The 20,576-nt window shown below is 35.7% G+C and overlaps 2 protein-coding genes across 2 annotated transcripts; one reads left to right on the forward strand and one right to left on the reverse strand.

Annotated features, from left to right (window-relative positions):
• Positions 1 to 317: 317 nt before the first annotated feature.
• LOC106665056 lies at positions 318 to 10,905 on the forward strand (the record flags this gene model as incomplete). Its single annotated transcript, XM_024229018.1, has 11 exons — positions 318 to 432; positions 2,848 to 2,976; positions 3,037 to 3,187; positions 5,244 to 5,637; positions 5,701 to 5,900; positions 5,956 to 6,279; positions 7,369 to 7,477; positions 7,537 to 8,542; positions 8,602 to 8,746; positions 8,804 to 8,885; positions 10,529 to 10,905. Coding segments are annotated over 11 exons (2,733 nt in total), but the record flags the coding sequence as incomplete, so codon positions are not given.
• A 2,277-nt stretch (positions 10,906 to 13,182) lies between these two features.
• Positions 13,183 to 20,169, reverse strand: LOC106665051 (eukaryotic translation initiation factor 3 subunit C). The gene is made up of 18 exons (XM_014391211.2): positions 20,065 to 20,169; positions 19,734 to 19,861; positions 17,826 to 17,958; positions 17,456 to 17,743; positions 17,304 to 17,398; positions 17,126 to 17,241; positions 16,912 to 17,053; positions 16,576 to 16,838; positions 16,301 to 16,510; positions 16,090 to 16,243; positions 15,951 to 16,004; positions 15,231 to 15,440; positions 14,711 to 14,851; positions 14,504 to 14,642; positions 14,054 to 14,247; positions 13,796 to 13,999; positions 13,589 to 13,727; positions 13,183 to 13,524 (listed from the first exon to the last, which is right to left on the reverse strand). The coding sequence occupies exons 2-18, from the start codon at positions 19,830 to 19,832 to the stop codon at positions 13,415 to 13,417; spliced, it is 2,691 nt and encodes an 896-aa protein (XP_014246697.1). The 5' UTR covers positions 19,833 to 19,861; positions 20,065 to 20,169; the 3' UTR covers positions 13,183 to 13,414.
• Positions 20,170 to 20,576: the final 407 nt, after the last annotated feature.

Genomic DNA, 20,576 nt, shown 5'->3' on the forward strand with positions numbered 1-20,576 from the left:
GAAATCCGTCTGGGTCTTGAATTTTATGTCAGTTCTTTATAGTTCGATTCAATCAATTATGTTATCATGTTTCCTAATGAACATTTTTCTGATATGCATTTCATTTCCGGTACGTTACTACCAGCTAGGAAGAGGAAAAAAATCAAATCGCCGCTGGTGGTCATTTCGTTCCAAACTTTGCATGTTTTTGCGGCAGCACAGTATGATATTTTTTTTTTCATTTTAGACGTACTTCATATTTTCCTAACCAACCAGGCTATAGAAAAGGCTGGTAATTCAAGCAAACTACTTTTTCCTTTGTCTAATTGGCCTTTTTTTCGGCTGTTGCAGATTGCTTGCACCTCCAGCTTTATCGTGACAGCAAGGACAGATATAAACAAGGCCAAACCAAGGCGTCGCTCTCCCTTCAGCATTTTCTCGGGGTTGAAACAGGTGAGTATCCCTAATTATTGGATTAAATCCAATTGATTTATGTTTTATAATCTGTCTGTATTACGTAGAAACTAAATAAATTTCCTATATGTTTACTTAGTTTTAAGTTATCTCGAATTGACATCAACCTTTAATATTATAAGTTTGTATTGAAAAATCAGGAAGAAAACAGTAAATTTCTGTACTGTAAGTAGTACATATTTTTCAACCTTGTGATTTACTAAAAATAGTTTCAAAGTCCTGATGAAGGGAATATTTTTTCCGAATGGTGACGAAGTAACTTAATGTTTTTATTTTCTTACAAATTGTCCTTGTCCATAGTCTTAAGCATACACGTAATTTTTGATATTTGTTGATTTAATTTGATTTTTTAAGGAAATTTAATCAAAGTACAGTACAATCTACAATTTTAATATAATAATATTCGCTATGTTCTATGTGTTAACCTTTACAATTTTCGTTATTTTGCTCGAAAGTAAATGTTTATAATTACAATTAAGATTACGATTTATGTTGGATCTGTTCACTTAAAGCGCCCAAGAGAAATTATTGCTTCTGTACATTCATGATTGTCATTAATGAGTATCAAGGAGAGAAACTAGAGGTAAAATTGCCTCATTTTATTGAAAATTACCTCGTTTTTCTACGTGCCGAGCTAAACAGAAGTCATTTATTTTGTCTAGCCAGTGGACACATGTTTTATTGTGCAAGAGAGAGGCAGTGAGAGAGAGAGAGAATTGAATTGAAACGTATTATTTTAATACTCGCAGATTTAGATCATATTGACCTTTCTTACATTCGAGTTCGGTTTTACAAAAATAAAGAGAGAGAAGGAGGGAGCAAGAACGAGAGAAGGGAGAGGGTGAGGAGAGGGTGAGGGTTGAGGAGAGGGAGAGGGAGAGGGAAAGAAAGAATTTTGTTGTGCTAAGCAGATGCCTTTTATTGTTCTAGTATGTATATACATATTTTATTGTACAAAAGAAAAAGGTCTCTCTTTCTGTCACTCCCTCTCTCTCTCTTTCTCTTTCTTGCTTTCTCTCTCTCTCCCTCTCCCTCTCCCTCTCACTCCCTCTTTCTCTCTTTTTCTTTCTCACCCACTCTCTCTCTTTCTTTCTCACTCTCTTTCTCCCTCTCTCTCTCCCCCTTTCTCTCTCCCTCCCACTCTCTCTCTTTCTTTCTCACTCTCCCTCTTCCTCCTTCTCTTTCTCTCTCTCTTTCCCTTTCTTTCTCTCTCACTCTCTCCCTCACTCTCTTTCTCCCTCTCTCTGTTTCTCTCTCTCTCTCCCTCCCTCTCTCTCTCCCTCCCCTCCCCCCTCTCTCACTCTCCCTCTCCCTCTCTCTTTTTCTTTCTCTCTCTCGCTCTCTTTCTCTCTCTCTCCCTCCCCCTCTCTCTCTTTCTTTCTCACTCACTCTCTCCCTCCCACTCTCTCTTTCTCTTTCTTTCATTCTCACTCTCTCTCTTTCTTTCTCACTCACTCTCTCTAACCCTCTCTCTCTTTCTCACTCTCCCTCTCCCTCTCTCTTTTTCTTTCTCTCTCTCGCTCTCTTTCTCTCTCTCTCCTTCCCCCTCTCTCTCTTTCTTTCTCACTCACTCTCTCTCCCTCTCTCTTTTTCTCTTTCTTTCTCTCTCTTTCTCTCTCTTTATCACTCTATCTCTTTCTCCCTCTCTTTCTCACTCTCTCTCTTTCTCTTTCTTTCTCTCTCGCTCTCGCTCTGTTTCTCTCTCTCTCCCTCCCTTTCTATCTCTCTCTCCCTCCCTCCCTCCCTCTCTCCCTCCCCCTCTCTCTCACTCTCTTTCTCCCTCTCTCTCTCTCCCCCTTCCCCTCTCTATCTTTCTTTCTCACTCACTCTCTCCCCTTTCCTTCTCTCTCCCTCTTTCTCTCTCTCCCTCTCTCTCTTTCTCCCTCTTTCTCTCTCTCCCTCCTTCTCTCTCTCCCTCCCCCCTTTCACCCTCTTTTTCTCTCTCTCTCTTTCTCTCTCTCTCTCTCTTTCTATATCACTCTCTCTCTTTCTCTCTCTCTCTCTCTCTCTCTCTCTCTCTCTCTCTCTCTCTCTCTCTCTCTCTCTCTCTCTCTCTCTCTCTCTCTCTGTATCTTTCTCTGGTAGGTTGATAATAACTATATTTAAACTTTATTATGATTAATTAAAAATGTTATTTTTCTGTAAATATTCGTTTAGATAGATTGAAGGGATTTTCCCTCATATTCAGTGAATATTGTGAGATAAAATTTTATTTCAATTAAACTGAAATTCATTTTCTCTTTCATTAAGCAAGGGGACATAATGTTTATAGCCAGATTAAAACACGATTTGGTTCGCTCTCATTAATAGAGTATTATAAACTTCTCTTCAAGTATTTTTTTTTTTTTTTTTTTTTTAATCATAAACCTATGGATTTTGTTTTCATTGTGTCAGGTTTCACACTGGACAAAGAGTCCAACACAATCGCCATCTTGTGCCAAGACGTCACTGTAGTTCTTGCTTTCGATACGAGGGAAAGGCTCATTCAATGGCAGGTCAAAATCGCCAACAACCTCGGAGAAGGTAGCAGATAAAGTTTAGATTATAATTTATGATGTATTGTGACCTTTGTAACGATTTCAGATCAACAATATCTCATACAAATCGGATCAGCACCCCCGAAGGCGAAGATCCCTCCGGGCCCGGCGAGACTCCACATTCAAGAATACAGGTTCTCCCTCACCATGGGCGTCCCGCCGAGACTCATCGGAGTTTGGAACATCTCACAACTGAGGTAAAAAAATCTTCCTACTATTTGAATTTAGCATGGGAAAACTTGAGGTGTGTGAAATTTTACTACGTCGAGGCGAAATCTTGTTTTATTTACTTTTTTTACTCCTTTTTTTACGTTTTTATTTCTCATGTAAAGAAAGTGTAGTATAAAAGGGTATTGTCGTGCCCTGGGATTCTAGCGAGAAGCCACTTTGGCTTGGTAGTTAGGTACAAGTGCTGTTGGCTCGCTCTCAACTCTCCGCAAGTCCTTTCCTTTTCTTTTCTGCATTCCATAAAAATTCTGAATTGAGAGGGAAAGAGTGAGAGAGGAAACGAGTGAAATAAACTCCCAACACTTCCCTACATCCTACACAAAAAAAAGAAAATTATGTTTAGAAAAACAGGCCAATAATTTTGTAAACGAAACACTAAGAATTTATATGATATTGCATCCGATCGATCTTAAAATAACATAAGATTTTTCCTGACCCAACGCAAAACCACCCAGTTTATTTATATCTACTGTTTATTATTGACTTCAATGTTTTTAGCTAACATATAAATTTTTAACTAGTGCCATTTTGAGACTAAACAAAGATTTATTTTAACTTAAACTTTAGCCAAAGAAGGAAAAAATTCAGAAGTGGTTTGCCAAGTTTGGAGAAGTAGATTTTTCTTCGGCCGACAAAGAAACGAAAGAAATCCTTGAGAACTACACACACGTAGCTTTAATTAAAAACAATCTTGAAGCTGTGGCGTTCACAATTTTTTTCGGTAAACCCTACAAATCTTGAATTTGGCGGAAATTTAGTGAAAGTTTGCTTTCCTTAGAGTTTCCAGAAAAAAAAGACCTAATTATTTCTAAGCTGTATTAGTTCAAATCCATTACAGTTCGTGGTCCGATTGACCAAATAACCGCTTTCAATTAATTAATCTTTATGTAAAGTATTGGTCGAGATAAAAAAGTCAGTGTCACGAGCGGGATTCGAACCCGCTACCTTCGGCTGAATACGCCGCTGCTCTACCACTTGAGCTTTTGATTTTGAATTTGCACTCCTTTTTGCCATTTTTCAAAAATTTCACTAACGCTCTCCGTGGTCATATCATTTGTCGCCGAGAATCAAATAGATTACACGACATTTGAAAAATGTCAAAAAAGAAGGGAAAATTCAAAAGGTGGGGGTTGAGATGGGAAGTTAGTGGATCGAAGTCACGATAGCTCAATTGGTAGAGCAGCGGCGTATTTAGCCGAAGGTCGTGGGTTCGAATCCCGCTCGTTACGCTGACTTTTTTATCTCAACCAAGACCTTAGAAAGAATAATTATACATTATATTTAGTTAATGTATGAGAGCATAATTAAGCAAATATTATTAGCAAAAATTACCCCAGTATATTAAAAGTCATTACGTTTTTTTAAATTGCACTGTTTTCACATACTTTGCAAGCAACTATTTCTTAGAAGTTATGTTTTGAAGAATATCTTTCTTTTCTAAATATTTTGATTTTTATCTTTCTTATTTTGATGTTATTTTTATCTCAGCCAATACCTTACATGAGGATTAATTAACTGAAAGAAGTTATTTGGTCAATCGAGTCAGTGAACACAGCTGAACTGAACGACACTTCGGTCAGTTTCTTTGGTCTGTCCGAATCGCTGGTTTCCGCTTCACGCCATCTTCAATGAGGTACAGGATTCCTCGAGTTGAGAGCCGAAATACGTGAAAGATATTTGTTAAATATGTCTAATGAAATATACTTTCACCCTTATATTTCTTTAAATATCTCCTGGGCTTGGTTAAATAATGGATGTTTAAATGTCCAGTTTTTGAATTATTATGTCAAGACATACTATTTTGTCAAAAAGCGTGGGCTTTGGTTATAAATGGTCTTCCAAACAGCATGGTACACATTCAGTCACGAACGTAATACACATCGGATCTTAATGACGGTAAATAATGTTCCTAAATTCAAAATTATATGTGAAAATTAAGTAGTACACAATTTTAGTATTGTTTGATTCATAATTTGAAAAACTGTTAAACAAATCAGGTTGGAATTTTATTTTATTTATTTACAGGAGATATGGCGTGGTTGATAATAGATTCTGTTTTGAGTGCGGGTCTGGATGTGGTCGCCTTGAAGGCGTCTATGTTCTTGTCACAGATCAGGGCGAAGAGATCACTAAAGCTTTCAAAGTCGCCTCAGAAGGAAAACTCATCCCAAGGCGAAAACAAGTCACTAGAAATGCTAGTTGTAAATATCAAAATGAATTAAGAAATGTCAACACGTTTTATACAATAATTTTAGTGTCCACAGTGATGGAGAGCCCGAGAAGGCGTCCAAGCACTAGATCGAAAGTGGACGGGACAGAAAACAGATTTTCCGACGTTCTCTGGGAATCCGCTGAAGTCAACAACAGCTCCGAGTACGGGGATACAGTTTCAGTATCTGATCTTGCTATAGACGGACAGGTACTTCATTCACTGGCCAGTGCCCAAATAAATCGGCTAATTCATTTTTCGTCAATGTTACAGCCAAATGAAAATTGGAATACAGATTCAAATCGATGCCAGAATTGTAAACATAATACAATGCCAAGATCTTTAACCGTCTCCAATACGCCTGGAACTGGTTTTAATCCAGCTTGGATAATGGAAACTACCAGTTGTGAGCATGAAATGAGGAGCGCATCTTGCTGTAACTCTTCTGTGATAAGTAGTGACTCCGGCTGCAGGTAAATTTCTATCTTTTAAAGTGTTTGGCTCAGTACTGAACCATTTTCTGTGCAGATCGAGGGCGATTTCTCCGTATACAATGCAATCTTTGACGTGTATGGTGCACGACAAGCCTGCGAAACAACTACCACACCCTCCAATGGCGGAATCGGCCCAATACGAGAATTACGACACTCCGAGGTCAATTTACTTAAACCTCAAAGAAGAGATGAACCAGCCTAACAGCAGGATGTCAATAGCTTCATCGTCTGATGAATATTACGACACACCGAAGAAGATCAAGGATAATTTGGTAATGCACCATGTTCATTGCCAAAACCATCCCCTACCGGACTGCCAGCAAAGTATCATCTCAGCACACTGCCATCCCCCTCCAAGGTGACTTAACTATTCAACAATTACTTAATTTTATTATAACCAAATTGCAGAGAAACTTGAGCTAGGTTAGCTAGGAAAAATGGCAAAAAGGAGGGAAAATTCGAGAGGTGAGGTTGGGATGGAAGTTAGTTTCCGAGCGGATCGAAGTCACGATAGCTCAACTGGTAGAGCAACGGCGTATTTAGCCAAAGATCGTGGGTTCGAATCCGGCTCGTGACACTGACTTTTTATCCCGACCGATACCTTTCATAAATATTAATTAATTGAAAAATGTTAATTGGTCAATCGGACCACAAACTGCAATGGATTTAATAATTAAACTGAAGTATATCTTCACGAAAGCTCTCCGTGGCCATGTCATTTGTCCCCGAGAATCAAATAGATTACACGGTATTAGAAAAATGGCAAAAATGAGGGAAATTCGAGAGGTGAGGTTGAGATAGGAAGTTAGTGTCCGAGTGCATCGAAGTCACGATAGCTCAAGTGGTAGAGCAGCGGCGTATTTAGCCGAAGGTCGTGGGTTCGAATCCCGCTCGTGACACTAACTTTTTTATCTCGACCAATACCTTTCAAAAATATTAATTAATCAATATTGAAGTTTGAATTTTTTCCCAAAATCAAAAGACGGATGAAATGTCTTATGAATAGTAATTCAGATATCGTGAGATGCGGTCGGGTGTGATGTAGGTTTCAGAAAAACATTTTCTTTATCGTGCCAACGTTTCGATCTTTATTGAGATCATCTTCAGGGCTCGAAGTGTTTGTCTTCTGTGTAATTGTGTCATTCTTGCGTGTCGTGTCGAGAGTGCCAAGATGATCTCAATAAAGATCGAAACGTTGGCACGATAAAGAAAATGTTTTTCTGAAACCTACATCACACCCGACCGCATCTCACGATATCTGAATTACTATCGATTAACGGTCACTAATCTCTACACATGTATTATGAATATACTTTCCTAATTTCGCCATTATTAGCATAACTTCCTGCAGTGATTCTGATATTTTAATTTTCCACTTAGCCCATTTTTCAATGCAAACGCAGATATAAAATAATTTATAAATTACATAAACAACACTTGTTTTCAGATGCTCCTGCCATGTTGTGCAGATATGTCCTTGCCAGAGGGTCCCATGTGTCCCAAAACCTGTTTTAGTGTGTACTTGTGTCCGTGACACACAGTCGACTAGTGTACAGGTAATAACTCGCATACCATTCCATTCGTAAAATGTACTGACATTTATTTTACATTTTAGACTGGAAATTCGTTTTCAAATGGTGCAATTTATGCAAAGGTTGACATGTTGAAAAAGAGTAAAAGAAAAATTTTAAACGAAATCCCTGACTGTTCTCCAAAATCGACTGCTGAAATGCCCAAGGAAGTTCCAAACTATGCCAACATGGGTTTCGCACAATCTTTGGAGCACTATGAGAACGTAAAAGATTTGAGGATTATTTTAGACAAAGCGTGTACAAAATGCCAATGCAATAATAAGAAGAAGGAGAACGTTAATGAGACCGATGACAATTATTTAGTCATGAATCCTGTCGGAGACCCGGAAAAAGATACAAACACGCCACCATACTTACCGATGAAACCGATCACATCCAGTACAAAATGCAACTGTTCATCTGAGCCTTACAATGAACCTGTTTCCACTCAACCAAGGTCAGAGACAGCAAGTCCTTTCCTAAGACGGCACGACCCCAGCAGCTGTTATGCTACAAATGAAAGACGAAGGATAGCACAAATAAGAAGAAGGTCAAACTCCATGGATTCAGGGAGATACCTAGACGGTTTGGAGTGTATAACAGAAAGGACAGCTTCATCTTCAACGCACAATACGCTGACGCCGAATTCCCAGTCGAACTCCGTCGACTCTTTGCCAAGCGAAAAACAAGAAACGCCGAAAAAGCCTCTGCCACATTTAAAAGGTGTTTTCGACCTAGAGGTCTCTAGGAGACCGTCCAGCGTTCCATGCAAATCGAATAGGGACTCGTCTTCGTCAAACGATTCGGGAGTTTCGACGGGATCTTTGAAAAATTTTGGAACTGGATTTCTTGAATTTGAAACCATCATCACACCGTTGTCTAAAGTGAGACAGAGATCACTCGACGCCATGCCCTTGTCGATGCCAAGAAGATCTAAATCCTCGGATCCTCTCGAAGACCTCAGCTTCAGATTCAGCAAAGCGGAAGTAAAGTCATCATCAGCAGAAGCAGAAGTACCGATTTGTCCACCGAAAAAAGAAAGCACCAAAGGTATCACGTGAAAAAATTATGCAACCTAAGACAAAAAAAACCAATACGTTTAATTTCAGATTTATCAGTTTCGAGCAGTTCCGGTGCATTAACAATTCCATACATAGATTCCATTAGTAGTAGCAGTGGGGCATCTGATATGTCAGATTATATTGAAACTCTTTCTTTATCTTCATACAGTTCTTCTGAACATGATAATTTAAGGTAAAATATATTTTTAAGTTAAATAAAGGCATATTTAAATCATGTTGGAAATTTCAGGCAATGCCATTCTGCAGTTACAATACTAAGGCCTCGATCTGGAAAGGAATATCAGAAAATTGATAGAAGCAATTTGGAATATGTAAGTGTTTTTGATTATTTGAATATAATAATTGGTGCGGTCAGGAATAAAGTATTTGAAAAAACACCATCATTTTTTGCCGACATTTCGACCTTTATTCCGATCATCTTCAGGGTCTGGGTAAATTACAAAACATATGTTGATTGGAAAAAATACAATTTAAGATGTGAATATAAATTTTGAATCAAATATTTCATTCTCATATAAAGTATAATGCTATTCCTGTGGTGTCATATTGGTGTTGTGTGAAATAGTTGTGAAACGTGAATTTGTATTCTGATGTTTTTATATGATTGTAACAGGATGTGGGACGCGATAAATCTGGGAAATTTCGTTTGATAATACTTTTTTTTCTCAAAAGAATCCAAGATTGCGGATTTTCTGGATTGGATTTGTGAATCAGGGTTTATTCAATACTGGAAATGAAATTAATTATTATTTTACAATTAATTAAGGTTTTCAGTTGAGATAAAAAGTCAATGGCACGAGCGGGATTCGAACCCGCGATCTTCGGCTAAATACGCCGCTGCTCTACCACTTGAGCTATTGTGACCTCGATCCACTCGGACACCAACCTCCCATCTCAACCACACCTTTGTCGCCGAGAATCAAATTGATTACACGACATTTGAAAAATGGCAAAAAGGACAGAAAATTCAAACGGTGTGGTTGAGATGGGAGATTGGTGTCCGAGTGGATCGAGGTCACAATAGCTCAAGTGGTAGAGCAGCGGCGTATCAAGCCGAAGATCGTGGGTTCGAATCCCGCTCCTTCCATTGACTTTTTTATTTCAACTGAAAACCTTAATTAATTGTAACTATTAATTGGTCAAGCGGACCACGAAACTAGTGAATTTAATAAATTTAAAATGAAGTATACTTCACTAAAGCTCTCCGTGGCCATTTCATTTGTCGCCGAGAAAAATTTGATTACACATTTGAAAAATGGCGGAAAGGAGGGAAAATTCAAAAGGTGTGGTTGAGATGGGAGGTTGGTGTCCGAGTGGATCGAGGTCATATCAAGCCGAAGATCGTGGGTTCGAATCCCGCTTGTGCCATTGACTTTTTATCTCAACTGAAAACCTTAATTATTTGTAAGATATTAATTGGTCAAGCGGACCACGAAACTAGTGAAGTTAATTATTATGGACGATAACGAAGGAATTTATTTTTATATTTCCTTTTCCTTCGCTTTCGTCCATAATAATTAACTTCCTTTCCAATATTGAATCATAAATCCAATCCAGAAAATCGGCAATCTCGAATTCTTTTGAGTAAAAAAACCGCCTAGCATCAAAGAAAATTTCCCAGATTTACCGGGTCCCCCATCCTGTCACAATCACATAAAACCAGCAGAATACAAATTCACGTTTAACAACAATTTTACACAAAACCATTATGAACCACGAGAACAGCACCACACTTTATGTGAGTATGAAATACTTGGTTAAAAATTTATTTTTACATCTGTGTTATATTTTTTTCCAATCAACAAGTGTTTTGTAATTCACCCTGAAGAAGAACCGAATACAGGTCGAAACACCGCAAAAAAATGAAAAAGATGTTTTTCTAAAATACTTTACATCTGACGCTCCTCACGACTTAAAAAAAATTGGTTTTATTAATATTTTTCTTTTGTTCAAGGGAAAAAATAAACTGACAGGGGCACAGCACGCAGATTCCCCTTCACCAGGGTACATTAGTTCTACTTCAAGCAACTAAGTCATAGATTTATTTATAAATATATACATAAAATGTTTTTATTGTTTATCTAACTATAAGGGCTTAATACTTTTAATTTGTAAAAGCAATAAAATTCACTATTGATTAATATATTTAAAATACAAAATAACAAATGAATCTTGTATATTGTTGTACTGTAAGTATCCCTTATTGTAACATGTTTATATGTTGTATAAATAAAATCTATTTAATCGCTATGTCACCCTACCTTACTCAAAAGAAAAATGTCAAAAATAAAATCATGGAAAGATGTTTTTTATTAATAACGATATTTGAAACTTTTGGCTATTATAAATAATTTTGTACAATCAATTATTTTTAAATATAACAATATACAATTCTTCCACCACAAGGGAAATACATTTATTTGCAAAATTAAATTTTTTTTTTTAGAAGATTGCAAAGTTGAAGATCCTATTTAAACTAATCATACCATGATACATGCAAAATGATAACTATTTAACATCCTAATGGAAAATTCACTAATTTCGTGGTCCGCTTGACCAATTAATATATTACAATTAATTAAGGTTTTTATTTGAGATAAGAAAGTCAATGGCACGAGCGGGAATCGAACCCACGATCTCCGGCTAGATACGCCGCTGCTCGACCACTTGAGCTATCGTGACCTCAAATCCACTCGGACACCAACTTCCTATCTCAACCCCACCTTTTGAATTTTCCCTCCTTTTTGCCACTTTTCGATTTTTCGAGAATCCAATCCGATTACACATTTGAAAAATTTAACATTTTAGGATGTGGAAAAAATGAATTTATACAATGCAAAATATATTTTTTTAAATATTCAATCAAAGTATTTCTACTTAGTCAAAGTGTTTGTCTTCTGTGTAATTGTGCCATTCTTGCGTGTCGTGTTGAGAGTGCCAGTGAGATTTTGTTTTATGTTTATATACGTTGGATTTTGAAGGGGTGGGGAAGGAAGTCGGTATAGAAAAGACATTTTTGTATAAGGTGTCGGCTTCTTTGAAGTAAAAAGAGCCGACGAAGGGAAAAAACGTTGGTAATGGTTCGGCCAGATTATCCTTTCAGGATTATATAGAAAGGGATAAATAGGAAAAGGAAAGCTAAATTGTTGGAAAATTATACTATGTGAAAAATATTTGATGTGATGATATATGTATGTTATCTATATTGAATTTGATTAATGATATTGGCGTAGCTGCGACTGAGTTTACATGTATCTGTTCTGTAATTGATGCTGTGTTTATCTCTGTTGATATAAACCATTTCTAAGAAATTACGTTTATGTTTGTTTTGTTCTGTGTGTAATATTTTTAGATTGTTGAAGTCGAAATTGTGTTCATGTTCAAAATGGTGGGTAGCGAGTGCTGTAGGATTTTGCTTGGGTTTTTTGCAATCATAGATATGTTGCTTTACTCTCTTATCTAAATATTGGGATGTAAGACCCATGTAAGTTGCCAGACAGTTTAAACAATTGATTCATCTTTTCGTCAGATTTATTTGTTATTGGTGTGGGATCTTTAATTTTGGAAAAAAGTGTTTGAATTATTTTATAATTTTTGAAATCGGACGATAGAAATGTATTTAATACGTGGTGTATTTTCACCTCGAAGAAGCCAACTCCTTATACAATAACGTCTTTCTGTACCGACTTCCTTCCCCACCCCTTCAAAATCCAACGTATATAAACATAAAACAGCAAAATTTCACTGGCACTCTCAACACGACACGCAAGAATTGCACAATTACACAGAAAACACACTTTGAGTGTGTAGAAATACTTTGATTGAATATAAAAAATATTTTTTGCATTGTATAAATTCACTCTTTTCCACATCCTACATGTATTTGTTAAATTTAAACAATGTTTGTAAATCCCCGGCCCTGAAGATGAGCTCAATAAAGATCGAAACGTTGGCACGGTAAAGAAAATGTATTTCTAAAACCTACATCACACCAGACCGAAACTCACGATCTCTGAATAATCATCAACGGTCACGAATCACCACACATTTTTGATATTATTTATTAAGATTAAAGTTGTCAAATTCGTCCGTTCATGATCGTATGAACCAAAAAAATAGTAAAATATACAATTTTCCCCTCAAAGATCATAAAACTGTCAATGAAAATGCATCTTTATAACATTAAATACTGTTGAGAAGGTAACACACTACATTTGGATCGAAACGGTAAATTCTTCCCAATTTATTTCAAAAATTTTCTTTACAATTTAATTTAACATTTATGTCTGATTGTGAAATTTCCTCCTGTGGACGGTCTGCAGGGGTGATGAACCTGTAATTTGGTCGTTACTCATCATTTTGGTCTGCCTCTCAGATGCTTCGGCATTTCGCCATGGGCGGAAAAATACTGCTCGAATAGATTAATTTTTTTATTATTATTAATAATAATTCAGTATCGATTAATAATTATATTTCATTTGTAAAAGGTATTACAAATTTAATTATGTTATGTTCAAATGGAATAATATGCGGTGTGTGTACAAATCTAGTATAAAATTCACACAGCCAATAGGAAAGGATTAAATGGAATGAAATTTTAACATTAAATCAAGTTTTTGTTATTTTCTAATATTTTTTTCTTACAAATGCTCATACAGAAACAGAAAGAAAAATATTTAACCATAAGAGTAACAATGTGTAGTATGTTTTTGATTGAAAAGAACAAAACTGCGATGAAATAACAAACATTCATAAAAGTTGACCACTTTAATTCAAATTATGGCGTTACAAAAAAATTAGTTCATAACGGGAAAACTCAATAATTGTGAGCAATGTAATTTTAATACGCTCTTCCATGCATTTCACCACGGTCTCGCCTCTTCCAGTCCGCGCCAGATCTGTTGTACGGTCTGAACGCGTTTTGAGCACCTCCTCTTTGGAAAAAGTTACCTGCAGAAACAAACAAAAAAATAGTTTTGAATATGCCAAGTGTTGGGTTTAATAATGTAATTACCAAGTTTTGTATCAAATATCCTTTCATTTGAATCGACGAGGTTGTTTACTTTATCCGCTAACTGTAGAGCGAGCGACTGTAACCTACTGGGTTCACTCCTGTGCATTACAACCGTTTGCGAAGGATCATCCAACGAAGCCTAAAAATGTTAAAAATCCTTTAATAAAAAAAATCCATTCACTGATTATTAATAAAATCAAGTATTACCATGAGTTCCTCGTTAATAATCATTTTACTGACGATAGAATAAATTATAAATTTATCAAGTTCAAACATGTCACAGAGTGTAGCAATCGAAATGGATGCATATACATGGGAGTACGTAAAGAGGTAAGTCCGTAGCGATTCTTCTTTGATTAACCTAGTAAGCATTTCACGTACTTTATCGGCTTCGTAAAACAGGGCCCAAACCTGGAAGAAATTAAGATAAGCATGTCACATGATCAGTTAAAAAAAAAAAAATACCTTGGCATTCATTTTATCGTTAATGATAAAATCCCGGCAAGCAGCCCAGTTTCCATTCCTCATAGCTTTAGAAGCGGCGACGACGTGTTCCCTCATACTTTCAGGAGGACCGACTAAAGCCTGCCTCTCACTACTCCTGAGCTGTTGGTAAAATGTCTTCGAAATCATTCTTCTCCTTGCATCAAACTCATGAGCTAGTGAAAAAAAAATTAACAATAATTTTAACCGTAATCATGCAATGCATAAAATAGTTAATTTCACAAAGATAACTAAATGGACAAATGATATTTGAATGTTCACAAAAGTTTCCATGAATAGAAAGATGAATAAACAAAAATATGTTTTGAAAAGAAAACAATGTTCCAATTACTTTTATAATGAAAATTTTAAAATGCATAGTTTTAAATGTTTTGAAGAAAATTTTACCATTTAAATTAATATAATACTTACCAGCCATATATGGAATTTCGATGAGCATGGCAGAAACAAGATAGACGCACTCTATGAGCTCTAAATTAATGTGCATGTGGAACGGCATTTGCCTTTGTTTTTCTACTTTTTCTTGTTCCTTACTTCTTTCATGTTGTCTCTAAATAACGAAACAAATGTATTTTATAGTATTTTAAACAAAATTCCATTGCGATTCATTGTACTAACCAGAGGCATAAGGCCTTGAGCAAGTAGCTCTTTTGTTTTACCAGTCATCATAAGATCAACGAGGCAGTTATGCGCATCTTTGATATTAGCGTGGCGGAAAGCGCACAACCCCAGATGGGCCATGGTCCGGTTATAAAGGATCTAACACAAAATTAAATACTTTCACTTAAGAAATACATAAACAGTAATGGATAAAATGAATGTACCACCCTTAAATTTTTATGTATTTTGGTTTATAAAAAAATATTGAGAAAAGAAAAAAAAAAGAAAATTAAAAATAAAAACTTGTTATTTCTGATAAAATGCTGAGGAATTAGAAAGGAAGGCCATAATGCTACTCAATGCAAATGGGATTAATACACAACAAAGGAAGTAAAGAAAACATTATTTACTGTTTATTTTGATTATGATAGCTCCTAATTACCTGTAAACTAATGTGGAAAGATAATGGATTTAATTTTAAACTAGATAAATTGAGTGGTGCATTAAATTTGTCCATCAGTGCATTTTAAATACTAACTTGAGTCGGAGGGTCGGAATGATGAATAGCCTCTTGGAGATGAGACATAAGGATAAGATCCCTAGCCTGGAACCAGTTGTCGTGCAGAGCGTGATGATAAACATGGGCCAAAATGGCTCTCGTCCTCAGCCTGTCGGTGTTATCTTTGTCGTAAATGTATTTGCAAAGCTTATCCATCACCTGAATGCTTGTCTCGGTGACAGGTTCTCCCTTAAATAACATTGTATAACATTAATTGAAATTTTAAAAAATCAGAAAGTTGTGAATAATATCAATTTATGGCAATATGTTATTAAAATACTGCATTTAACTAAGCAAAATGAATTAATAATAATTATGATTATTTATTGTTGAAGAGAACTAGTTTTATTTTTTTCCATTTTATTCACAATACAGAGGGCATTGATAGTTTACTTTCTTGTTATTTTATTTTTTTAATATACTGTTTTGTTATTTCACCCCGAGGGTTCACTGTCTGTTTCCTGAAAAGGTGAGGAAAAAAACAGTGTGACGCCCCATTATTTTATTTTTGGAGACGAAGCAGCCGGAGACCAGGTGAATTGTTAACGGTATGAAGAGGAGCCAGTAACAAATGGTATCTGCTGGGTTCTGATCAAAGCAAGTATTATAGAGAAAACAAGAAACAGTAAATTTTGAAAATCTGCCAGTCTGAACGTGATAATTACTGCTAAATAAATACTAATTAAATTTTAAACTTACTTCGCCAAGCTTCTGGAGATATGAGCCGAACACCTCCTTGTCTTTTTCTTGTTCCTGTTTCCAAAGGGAAAAAGGGAAAATTAAATAAAATTAAACATTGTTATAATTATGATAGATTGAAAAGTTCAGATGTTTCTACCTTCTTCTGTTGAATAACAGTCGGATCGAATTTGTAATACAGATGTTCGACTTTCCTCAAATAAATACGACAAAGGTCTGAAGGGACTTCCTGCCTTTCGAGGAATATCTGGACCTTGTCGATAATAGCACAAACTCTTGTTTCATCTGTCAGCCTGTAAATAATAATTCGTTGAAACTATGTACGATTGGGACGGGCGACATTCAACTACCTTTGGACGTATTCGTTAGAATGCGGGTCACACTCTTTGAGCAGTTTGGTAAATTCTTCGTCCAGGCGTTCGACCACCATCAAAATACACCCTCTAATTCTATAAGGCGGTTTATCGAAACACTCCCCTTCCTCAGTTATGTTCTCACCAATTATAATATCATTTGTGGACAAAAGAAGGTCCAGTGTTTCAGATATCCTCTCCAAAAGTCTATTATAAAAATAAAATTTGTACGTATACAATTGTTTTTCTCTTGTTTAACAAAAATTACTTACTTGGCCCAATATTCAGGCTTCATTGCATCGGAGACTTTAGGATTGTAGTCGAAAATTGAAGAGATAATAGCGAGTTTGATTTTGATGTTGATCGCTGTCCCTAAATGATGGGCATCGGCTACTGTGGCAAGTTCATGGAGTAGCTCGATTTGTTCCCTCCTATCGGTACGCTTTTTACCACGGGCAGCAACTATCTCGCCAAGTTTTTTCAATACAAGATTCATATCGATCTCAGCATCTTTTGCAAACATTTTTGGTTTTTCCTTAAATTTTAAAATAAAAGATTCGTTATCATGCAAAAATAATTATATGTAAGTTTTTATATTAAAAACTTACGGATGGAATGGCAACACCTCCTTTGACTGTCTCCCATTCTCCTTCACCATCTTCTTCTTCATCTTTTCTAACCTTTTTCCTATCTTTATCTTTCCTTTCTTTCTTCTTTTCTCTCTTCTCCTCTTCTTCTTTATCGGTAGTTCTAAACATTTATTGTTATACAGGTTTTTGGATATATTTTTTTTATTGTAAATTTGAAATCAATTTTATTTACTTCTTCAAGAAACGTTCTCTGATGCTTGTATATTGTCCTTCATCTTCACTAGATTCTGTGCTTGATTCGGAATCACTGCCCCAATCAATTGAATCGTCACTTCCTTCATCATCATCCTGTCAAAATTTAAAACATAATTATGGTATGACCAAACTTTATAATATTTTTAAAAACATACCCTGGAGATTTTTTGGTCGGTACCACTTCCTTCAGAAGGTCCTTTTTTAAACTGTGTCGGTCCGGGTGTGTCATCTTCAGATTCCTCCTCGACTTCTAAAACAAAATACAGTTTTAAAAAAGTTGACGGTTCAAATTATATATTAATATTACCTTTGGGCTGTTCTTCATCTTCATCCATCAGATCTGGATTTTCCTTAAATTTGGCCAGCTCGCTTTCGAATTCCTTGTTGTACTTTCTCAACTTCTGCCTCAATGAAGTCAAAGATTTGGCGTTGTTCTTACTCATGTTTTTCCTGCCCTCCCTGTCCTCCCACATTTCTCCGATGAAGTCTTCCAACTCAACCAGACATCTAAGATAGAATTTCGGTGTGTTGCCATTTTCCTCTTTCTGGATGACGGGCAATGCCTTTTGGTAAGCCCTCATCATATCTTCAAAGCCTTAAATTCAATGGGCAATTTTTGAAGAAAAAGTTAGAATAAGAGAAGAATCAATAAGAGAATGTATATAAAAACAAATTACTGTTTAACATGCTGCTCATATCCTTGATTTTCTTGAAGTTCCTGATTTGTTTAATATTGTTCGTTAACTCCTCATAACGTTTCTCTTTTGTGGACCGAAGCACACGTTTTGTATCCTCTTCATCATCACTAAACTAAAACGAACAAAAAATTTCAGAATGATATGAAAAGCAAATATTTAAGAGAAATCAAATCCACTTTAATTGACATTTTACACATACCATAGTTCAATTCTAACTCTTAAATAAAGTTAAGTTTAAAAAGAATCTATGACCTTAAAGACCACACCACATGACCAATATTGATGCATTTATTTAATCTCCATTATTGTCTAGAGCTCTTTGTTAAAGGCTATGACACACGCAGTGCTATAACCGAAGCATTTACTATGAGGAATCATAAAAATTATCGCTCTTGCACTAGCTGGATGCCCAGAAACAGGCATTCAACAGAATAATGCAGTTTCTCTGAAATGCCTAATTGTTTTATTGTTTGCCTTCCTTAATATGATAGAATTCTTGCCAGATCTTGGTCCACATATCCCATCAATAACAAAATTCTATAGTGCTGAAAACAAAATGTCATCTTCAGGATAATTTTAGTCTCAACGTATAATATTCATCAGCCTATTTATCAACTGTCCATGCTAATAGTCTACTTTTCTTGTAGGTAGCAAAATTCTGTGGAGTAGAGAACAAACTGTCACACAAACTAAGGTTGAACATTTGTCAGCAACATCCATGATATTGGCCAACTTATCCTGTCGATAACAAAATTCAACAGAACAGAGAACAAAATGTCACCTTTGGGAACATTGTAGTCCAAGTCAGAATATTCGTCATACTGATCATCCATGATTTGATTCTTATCATAAATGTATGAGGACAAAAATAAGTTTTTTTTGTTTTTTTTTGTGTGTTTTATATTGATCATCCAAGTTCTTGGCCAACTTATCCGGACAATAACAAATTCCATAATGCAGGGAACAAATTGTCTTTTTCAGGATCATTTAATCCAAGGACGAATATTTGTCAGTATATTGATCATGTATGATTTGGTTCTTATCATCAGTGTATGTGGATGTGAAAATTAGTCAATTTTTTTTTTTAATATTGATCATCGAAGTATTTGGACAAGTTATCTGTCAATAACAAACCCCACAGTACAGAAAACAAAATGTCTCCTTCAGGATTTATATTTTACTCTAAGGTTGAATATTTGTCAGCATATTGATTCCATGATCTTGGCCAACTTATCCTGACGATACAAAACCACATAGAACAGGAAACAAAATGTCTTCTTCAGAATCATTTTAGTCCAAGGAAGAATATTTATCACCATATTGATCATCTATGATTTGGTTCTTATCATTAGTATATGTGGACGTGTAAATTGGTGATTTTTTTTTTTAAATATTATTCATCCCAGTTCTTGAACAACTTATATGTCGATAACAAAACCCCATAGTACAGAAAACAAAATGTCTCCTTCGGGATTTACATTTTACTCTTAAGGTAGAATATTTGTCAGCATATTGATCATCCATGATCTTGGCCAACTTATCTTGACGATAACAAAATTCCATAATACAGTGATCATTTTAGTTTAAGGCTGAATATTTGATAGCATGATTATCACTATTGATCTTGGTCTACTTATTTTGTCAGTAACAAACTGCTGTAGAGTAGAGAACAAATTATCACTGTTGGAACCTTTTTAAACTAAGGTTGAATATTTGCCAGCATATTGGCCATCCGTGATCTTGGATGACTTATCCTGATGATAACAAAATTCCATAGTACTGAATGATGATGCCCAATACTTTGCACATTAAGTTTCTTAAAGGCACTTTTACGTATATATGGACGTTTATACCGGGCAAAATGTGAAACTGATGAAAAGTACTTACAGTGAGGAAGGGCATCGCCTGAGTCCTGACTACCTGCTCCTCTTCGGACGCGCTATCGCCCTCCGAGTCCGAGCCTCCAGTTGCGAAGAAACGACTCATCTTTTCAATTCAAAAGACGAAGAAAATATCTGAAATGAAGTCAGATTTGAAAAAATGATAAAACCAAACAGAACCGTATTGAAAGAGAGCACGCCTGCAGACAGAAAGGTTACCCCGACACGTCAACCCTCGGTTAAAACCGCTCCCGTTTAAAACAAAATATTAACACTTATAATTAATAATTTCAGTTTTAATAACTGTTTTTATTGAAGGAAAAAATTTGACAGCTTACCTAAATAAAAACCTCTTGTTATACAAGACAGACCGAACCACGCAATGCTTAACACCAATGACAGGTTACGGCCAATGAGGGTTACCGATCAGGTTAGTCAACTTCACAATTGAAATTTTGATGAAAATTCTTATTTTGTTCATTAGTTGAATTCTATTGATGCGAGAGTTGACCTGTTAATTGATGTATTAATAAGGGACGTTGATTGAGGATTAATAAAGAATATTGAACTTTAAGGAAGATGAGAACTGATGGAATGGAAAAGACAATGTGGATATCCACACTCAGAACAGAAATACAGTTTTAATCATAATGAAGATGGTGGATCAAAAATTAGATCCATTATCTGAGACCAGACAATAGAAGAGAAGAAGAGGGATGGAAAATACTATGTATACATTTAACATATAATATATATGGCTATGTTATACATGTTAAATGTATACGTATTTTCTTTTCATTCCCTCATATCTCTTTTTATTTGTGTTATTTTGTTTTAAATGAATAGTATT

This window comes from Cimex lectularius, unplaced genomic scaffold (assembly GCF_000648675.2).
Source record: "Cimex lectularius strain Harlan isolate CLEC.00 unplaced genomic scaffold, Clec_2.1 scaffold174, whole genome shotgun sequence".
NCBI classification, from domain to species: domain Eukaryota; kingdom Metazoa; phylum Arthropoda; class Insecta; order Hemiptera; family Cimicidae; genus Cimex; species Cimex lectularius.

Bases quoted from the DNA above. Each gene is read 5' to 3' on its own strand.
- LOC106665051 (XM_014391211.2), bottom strand. From the start codon at position 19,832: ATGAGTCGTTTCTTCGCAACTGGAGGCTCGGACTCGGAGGGCGATAGC. The intron at 17,054-17,125 runs GTAAATAAAATT...ATAAATGTTTAG, and splicing joins AGAGAACGTTTCTTGAAGAA to AACTACCGATAAAGAAGAAG. The intron at 16,005-16,089 runs GTAGAAACATCT...CTTTGGAAACAG, and splicing joins CTGTTATTCAACAGAAGAAG to GAACAAGAAAAAGACAAGGA.